Consider the following 8,615-nt stretch of genomic DNA (forward strand, 5'->3'; position numbering starts at 1 on the left):
TTATTGTAAAGTGGTATCAATACATCTATGGTAATCATTGCATAATTTTGTGTTCTTAAGACTATTTAAAACAATACAAACATATTTTTATATTAACTATTTTTAATATTTGATGCTGTTACAGTTTGACATCAGCTTAACTTTATTCCTCCCTGAGGCCGTCCCCTCAGTTCTTACAAGCTCCCTCCTCTTTTCTTCCCTCACGTTCAGGCAGAGGAATCCTGCAGGCACAGATTTTAAGTTTTGGGTTTTAACCCCCTATCACATGACCACGCCACTCGGCCAATAGGAGAGCTCGGCTCAGATTTCAGTCTAGGAGGAGAGAGGGAGAGAAAGAGTCTAATCTGTGCTCATGGACTGGACAGAATACAGCCTGCCGGTTTTGACAGTACTTTTCTACTCTCTTTCCTGCTGTGGATTATCTGTGTTGTGTTTTTGGAGTATTCAGATGGCATGTTTTACGGTTAAAGGGATTCCCACCACTGGGAAAAGTCCAAGAGTGTGTCCTGGAACAGAGTGAAGGGAGGAGGAGGGAAGAAAGCAGCAGTTTCTCCCCTCATCTTTGCCTCCGCAGGCGTTTCTTCTGTGGAAGAATGGGGGCAGGAGCTCTGACCATCTGTGTGAGTAACTACAGAGCCTGAGTGGGCTCAAAGACTACCCTTTCAACCTGTGATTAAGGGCTAGAGAATGCATAACGGGACTGTGTGGTTCAGTTTCAGTCTGCACTTTCTTCTGTGATGGTGGTTAATGTTCTGTTAGACACAAGGGGCTTTTTTTAAAAGGACAGGCAGGGACACATCTCTTCTCCTCAAACCAAAACAAAGGTGTTCCCTCCCTAAATTAAACTTTGTTCACTTAATAAGTGACTGCTGTGATCAAGAGGAATACCTTCACCTTCCGTCTTAACAGAGAATGCAGTGTCCTTGCCAGACAGCACTGTTTATATAGGACATACTTGTACAACACTATAGCAGTGCATAAAACATAGGGATAAATACATGTACAAGTTTTTTCCAGTGCCTCAGTTAGGTCATTTTTCACAACGTTTCTTAATGGAAAACGTTTTATTTTTTAGAACTTAACTTTCAAAACACTACTCTACTTTACACTTTTTAAAACGGCAAGTCTCTGGCAATAGTTTCTCTGAGTCAAGCAGCTGTTTCCTCTGGTGCCTATGCTGCTTTTGCCACCAGTTGCTCCCATGGCCACCCACATAGGGAAAGAGAGTCAGAGACAAGGGGGAGGGAGAGGGAGAGGGTGGAGGGTCCGGGAAGGAGGGCACATGCTTGGGCTTGCTAACCTCTTCATGAGCGAGTTAAAGACGCAGGAAGAAGCCTTGCCTGTCAGAAGTTTGTTTGCGTTAAACCTCTTGAAAATGACTTGTTTACTCACGTAAACTGTTACTCACTCTGACACTTCTGAACAGGAGAAAGCAGACTTAAGAGTCAATAGCTTCCAGAGTGTCTTTATAGTCCCTTAACAATAGGTCTCTTTCTTTCTGTCGGAAGGTGAAGAGTGAAAATATTTTAAGGATGGGGGAGGGGGGAAGAGGATGAGGATTATTAGGCTAATTACTACATAGTGTCCTGGTAAACAAAAGGGGCAAACGGGGTACCGACAGGAAGTGATGTTAACTGCTTCTGTTCACACAGTCTCTATAGCTGTTTGTATGCTAAGAGACAGCTTCAAAAACCTTGAAATTGACTGTAAACATGTTTAATCATTGATATTAACTAAAGTGCTTAAAGGAGGGGGAGTGATAGCTCAGAATGAGGATCATGATGCTTTTATACGCTCAGTTTATATTTACCTTCCCACTGAAGTATGGGGACAAAAGCACAAGTAGGTGTTTGTAAAGGACCCTTAACAACCAAGGGTTTAAATGTGGTCAAACACTTCAGCGCAGCTTTTGTGTAGAGGAGGAGACACAGATACTGTTTGCATATAAGTCCGGTCATATCTCAATATATATTTAGATATTTTTTTGTTTTATGTTATTCTCATGTACCCATGTAAGCTGTTTCATATTTCTTCCGTGTGAATTATCTTCTCTTCCTTTGGAAATTGCCTTTGGAAGTTCTTGGATATCGTCAGGGCCGTTGATAACTTAATCATATAACCATTACCTTTGATATGATATTGGAGATTTACCTGAATTTACCTTTTTATTTTGAAAAGTTATCATCAGGTGCACTGTAAACACATTACTTGGTGTTGTTGTCTGTGTGTGTTTTTGTATGTGTGTGTAGGCCTGACAGATTTAGGGGACATATGTTCAGTGAGGTCTATCACAGTTAGACCTAGCTCAGACCGGCTTAACTCTGCGTGAGAAGTAGAACTATACAATTTGTCAGCCCTGATATCTAAGGACTTCATTACCTACAATGGAAACACATACAGTATACTATACAACTGTATTAACTTGTATTCTATAGTTGTGTATTGATTTTTTGAAATGCACTTACCTTTAACAAAGACTTCAAAGTCATTTGAGCTGTTATCGTGTTTAAAAAGTGGACACACAGACAGCCCAAGTAGTCCTTTCTGCTGCAACCCGGGTCTGCTTCCTTTGATGCATTTCATCCCCTCTCTCTCTCGGTCCTTACTTTCAGCTGTTCTATCAAAAGAAGGCAAACAAACCCGCATGAAATCTTAAAATGTTATATAAATCTTTTTTGTACCATACAGTTAAAAAATATTCCAATAGTTATAGATTTGTTGTGTATAAATACAATCATGGCTTTCTTATTTATACCTATGCGAACCTCTCATATATACATCCTGCTCAAATCTTCTCACGTCTAAAAAGCTAGTTTATGAAAATGTCAGTGCAGCTTAGCATACATAAGTGCTATATGTCAGGCAGTCATTGAAGCAGTAAGAGATAACATCCAAGTGTACTTAATCGCCCATTCACATTCATCAGGAAGGTGCAGATGACATAATAATAGAATAAAGTGGATGACTGAGCTCCATTAACACATTGTCTGCACAAGCTTGTCAGATGTATTAACGATGCCCGAGCATCTGTCATGGTAAAGATCTTCTCCTCAGCCATCTCTGCACCATCTGTGAGGTGGGTTTTAATCAGCTGATTGGAGTTTGGCACATGCTCGGACCCCTTCTGTCTAAACAATCGGCCTCATGGGAAATAAACTCAGTGCTTCTTCTTTTTCATCGCCCAACACAGTCAATCTCATTGTGACAAAATCATAGCCCGGGCCTCTCATCTCACTGTGGGTCACTTCACACGTTTGAAGCAGTGAACTCTGGAACAATGTCACATGATGTAGTCGTAGCTATGGATACAACAGTAAAACTGTTGCTCGGAAGTCTTTTCCTGCTCGCACATTGCCCGTAACCTACGTGTGGTCTGTGTGTCCTAACTATTTTTCCCTAGCAATAATTAAACAAAGACAGAGATGCATCATAACGGAGTTAAATGAGCAAAACAAATAATTAACCTGCTCTTTTTAATGTTGGCTCGTTTAGTGGAGATTGTTTGAGCACTCAGTGTTTACACAGGATGTGCATTAGAGAAAGCATGTGGCACTGTTTGCCTTGATTGATAAGACATATTTAACAGCTGGTGCATTAACACACTAAATAAATACAAACTGGTTTCTACACCAGAAAAATGGGCTTATATTGGCAATTATAGAAAAGCAGTGGGGGAAGTAGATTTACTCAACCACTGTACCCATGTACAATTTGTATATACCGTTACTTTACTTACAGTACATTTTAACTTCTTCACTAATTTCTAGAGGTACATTTTTTTTTTTACTCCACTTCATTTAACATGACAGCCTAAATAATTTGGATTATATTTTTACTTCAAATGGAAATATATGAAGAGTTTATAAAATGTGTTGAATGATGTATATAAAACTACAATTCCTAAAAGAAACACTCTGTTTTTCTCAGAAAACGTTCCATTACATCCCTTTTTCTGAAAATATTTATGGTCAAAATGTAGGAATTTGGACAAACAACTCTCCCAGCTCTCACTATATAATATATCCATTCAAATGAATGTTTCTACCTCAGCTGAACATATACGTCTACATTTGCGTACATATGTCTATTCATCCGTGTGTGTCACTCTGACAATGCCTTTCACCCAAGGTGTTGCGTAGTAACCTGACATTTGTCGTAGCAACACATCCACGTCCAGCCCTCCCCTCTCCTCCCAGCGCTCAGCACACTCTGTCCTCTAAGTGGAGGAAAGCATGACACTGCATGTATGGACTCCACAGAGACACCGGCAGCATCATGACACATCTTTTAGTCTGAGCCTCCCCGTGCAGGACAGATGTCTCTAACCTTATGCCGGCCGCAGCGCTGCACTCTCTGCCAGTACTAGTGTCGGTGGCTGACTGCTGCTCTCTGCTCTTCTCCCTGCAGCACAACAAGACAGCAGCGCTGGTTAAAGAAGACATGAAGAAGATGGTCAACATACCCATCCTGAGACCCAGGACAGTGACAGCCATGCACACCAGGCTGTTTGGAGTGTCCCTGCTGGAGCTGCAGGAGAAGGGCCTGGTGGAGGACGGTGTGCCTTTGGTGATGCGGAGGATGGTGAAGCATCTCAGCACACATGGTGAGGAAAAATTGAAAAAAGCGAAAAAATAATTGTAATGTTTGATGACCCTCTTTAAAAAACTAATCATTCTTATTCTAACATTTAGTTTCACATACAGAATTGCACAGATATAAATAGTATAAATAAAGAAATCATATACGTTTGGGAAGTTGGGACATCATGTGTTCCTCCAAACAAGGCAATATATTGTTAAACTAGGATTTTAAAACCTTGATCAGATCTAACAAGCATGATAAGAATACAGCAGAGATATTAGCATTTGGCTTTTTGTATTATGTGTGATATTATAGTAGATGCAGTTAAGCAATGACCAAAGATACACACACAAAGAACAATGCAATACTAAATAAAAATACATAGAAAAGGGCACGAAAAGTAAAAAATATTTTAATAAGAAAAAACACACAATATTTTTAAATCCACACCAAAGAAAAAATACAATACTACAAAAAAAACACAACGCAACAGAATACATATATTGAAAAATACCAAGTACAGTATACATCATTTTTGCTTTAAAAATAACTTGGAAGAACTTTATTTTGATCTACTTTATCATATTTCTTAGTTATTCAGTGTGACCACTAGACGTCAATTATAAGAAAGTGAAGTTCCCACTAAATGGCTGCTGAAAAGGTCAGGCCTCTTTTTTGACGTCCTCAGTACTCATTCGGTTATAAAGGTTATTCTCTTCATTCATGGAATAAAAACTATAACAAGGGTTATTTCTGGATGACGTTAAAATAATAACGAAGCACTTACCATGAGAAAATATCTCCTGTCCATCAGAGTTTGGGTTGGGTTGTGAGAAGTACACCCCTGATGTTGCTGTATCCGCCACAATAGCATGGAAGTGAATATAATTCAGTTTGCCTTGCTCAGAGCATTGAAAAAGTAGTAAAGAAGATATAATTAAAATGTAAACACATTCAAAGTAACTCAAAGTATCTCTTTTCAGAAACGGTGTCCATGTAACCATTCATCATCCACGGTCAGCTTTTTTAACAGGAACAATTTTTTGTAGAAAGTAGTTCCAAATCACTTCTTGAAATAATTAAATCAGGCGTTAATGTTTAAAATATTGACAATGTATCTTAACATGAACTAAAACGGATACTTTACAAGGTGAATAACTAAAACAATTATAAAACATGCACTCGTTTATCGATGAAGCAGTTTTGTTTCTAGAGACTTTTTCTCGAAAGTAGTTCCGAATGCGGATTGATTAGACGTTTTTTTTTAAACAACGTTGTTTTTAACGAACAGGAGAAGGGGTTATCTTCTAATATGAGCAAATGAAACCAAATATTAAGTAAAGTAAAGCGAGTTTTTCAGAAAAATGAATTAAAAGAGGTAAGTGCTGAAAAATACTGTTCTAGTAACATCTAGCGTTAGTTATGGAGTCCTACAACAACACTGACAAATGCGTGTCCAGTGAAGTAATTAGCTAACTAGCAAGGATAAATAACCCAACAGACTGAAGTCTGTGTTACAAATGTCAATATTACTATCACAATATCCTCGAGGTAAGGGTAAGGCTACCTAAATATAGCTAATATTATCTTGCCATTTCGCAATTTTTTAGAATCTTGACATATTCTCTCAGTTAGCCTTCTGTTCCTTCTGCTAATTGTGTTAAGCTACTGTAGTGATAGCTAAAAACATGTGCCGTTGTTGTGTTGTTGCGTTGACAACTAACGTCTCCTAATTTCGACACTACATTCCACAGTTAGTCTTTAACCATCCTGTCGTCAGAGGTGGAAGAAGTACTCAGATCTTGTACTTGAGTAAAAGTAAAAGTACCAGAGTGTAGGAATACTATGTTGCAGCAAAAAGTCCTGCAATGAAAATGTTATTTACAGGTAAAGTAAAAGTACAAAAGTATTAGCATCAAATATGCTTAAAAGTACCAAAAGTAAAAGTACGTATTATTATGGAAATTGGTCCATTTCAGTATAATATATATTGTATATATTTGAATTACAATTATTGATGCATTAATATGTGTATCAAAGCTTGTAAAGGTGCAGCTCATTTTAATTACTTTGTATGCAGCAGGGTAGCTATATACAGTCTATGCTTGTGACATGTACTCCAGGTGTAACTAAAGTCTTATTTAATTGCTTATTATACTTCACATTATTATTCCAAATCTGTAAAGTAACTTAAGGTACTAAATACATGTTGTGGATTAAAATGGCACTATATGCGTCTGATTTGTAGTGGGGTAGAAGTATAAAGTAACAACAAATTGAAATACTCAACTAAAGTACAAGTCCCTCAAGATTGTACTTAAGTATAGTACTTGAGTTAATGTACTCAGTTACTTAACACCACTGACTTTACCTGATATCGATAAATCTGTTATGTCAAGATAATAACATGTTGAGAATATACTTTGAAAAAGTCATAGTGTACAAGTAGAAACTGACCTGATGATGGAGCTAGAGGACACATTATTGCTTAAAAAGATCAGGAGGGCCAAAACATTTCTAATTTCAAAGGACCTCAGTCTTTAAACCAGTAGCAGGACAAAAACGAACCCCTTAATGACTGATATCAAAATAATAAAAAATCCTAAATGACATTTATTTTGAAACTCTCGATGGAAAACATGAAATAAGCCATATCTTTAAAGTGACAAGCTTCTTTAATTCAGCCCCTAATTAATCGTCCTGTTAAGTAAATACATAGGATGGTTCTTGAATGTCATAATATTAAATAACTGTTATTTCATTTTCTTTGATTTTTCTCCAGCCTTGAATCAAGAGGGTCTGTTCAGAGTGAATGGGAATGTGCGTGCTGTGGAGACCCTGAAACAGCGGCTGGAGAGTGGAGAGGATGTGGACCTTCTCTCTGAAGCCGACTCGTGTACGGTGGCCAGCTTGCTCAAACGATTCCTCCGGGACCTGCCTCAGGGTCTGGTCGACTCAACAGTCCAACAGGCGCTGATACAAAACCACCAAGGTAACAGAAAGTAGTTTCTGTGGTTCCCATTTCTTTCTTATGTGCGTCTCTTTACTGCACTGTTAGTGTACAGTTTTTATTATTATGCTGCTGTGTTTATTGTATTTTTGTAACTCTCGCACAACAACTTCCTTCAGGATAACTAAAGTCTTATCTTATCTTTGTCTGCTAGAATTATCATACTACCTCAAGTAGATCACTTTTTACATTGTTATACCATTTCTACCTCCCAAATCCACTATCTGATAAATACACCCTCACAAGTGTATTGAATTATATCTGGTTCATGGCTCTGATGGGATGATGATCAGAGCTATCTTTAGAGGCTGAAATATTCTATTTCCACTGCAGTCACCTGCACCAGACAGGGCATACAAAGGCACTGCAGAGTAAAGTGTGTGTGTGTGTGTGTGTGTGTGTGTGTGTGTGTGTGTGTGTGTGTGTGTGTGTGTGTGTGTGGACTGTGATTGACCTCATATATCTGGCAATAATCTAGGAGGCTATAAAAGTTATAAATGGAGGGATTTGGCATGTGAAGTGTCTCTGTTCACTCTCGGCTCTCCTCCATCACTGTGTTTCATCTGTTTAATGGCAGGAGAGAGCACATTTTGGCTGCAGTATTCTTTTCCTCTAATAGAGCCCCTAGATATCAACTTATTTTCCAGGGCCTGTGTCCAAATGCTGGATTAGATAATAGCTATTTGGTTCTAGACTTGGCCATAACTACTGAGTAAAAGGATTTTGGTGTACTTTGTCAAATTGATTTGGCCTCCTTGCCAGTATTTGTCAATATTAAAAACATCTAAAGTGTATGATGATAGACATATTAAGTTTCAGATTGATTAGCAATATAAAAAAATGCATACACATATATTTGTAACAATATAGTGCAACATCTCCTCAATCAAGTTAATAATGGCAGCCCTTTTTAATAAGGATAACGAGACTCAAGAGAGAATTAAAAAGTTTTTGAACATTCGCTCAAATTTGATAAAAAAAACAATATTTAAAAAGTAATTTATCCAGTGTAATCCCAAATTAT

At 38.0% G+C, this 8,615-nt stretch overlaps 1 protein-coding gene across 1 annotated transcript; it reads left to right on the top strand.

The window, feature by feature from the left end:
* Positions 1-352: 352 nt before the first annotated feature.
* On the top strand, positions 353-7,573 carry LOC104967869 (protein FAM13A-like; the record flags this gene model as incomplete). Its single annotated transcript, XM_010797402.1, has 3 exons — positions 353-620; positions 4,408-4,603; positions 7,364-7,573. Coding segments are annotated over exons 1-3 (433 nt in total), but the record flags the coding sequence as incomplete, so codon positions are not given.
* Positions 7,574-8,615: the final 1,042 nt, after the last annotated feature.

This window comes from Notothenia coriiceps, unplaced genomic scaffold (assembly GCF_000735185.1).
Source record: "Notothenia coriiceps isolate Sejong01 unplaced genomic scaffold, NC01 NC01_scaffold00037898, whole genome shotgun sequence".
In the NCBI taxonomy this organism is placed as follows: domain Eukaryota; kingdom Metazoa; phylum Chordata; class Actinopteri; order Perciformes; family Nototheniidae; genus Notothenia; species Notothenia coriiceps.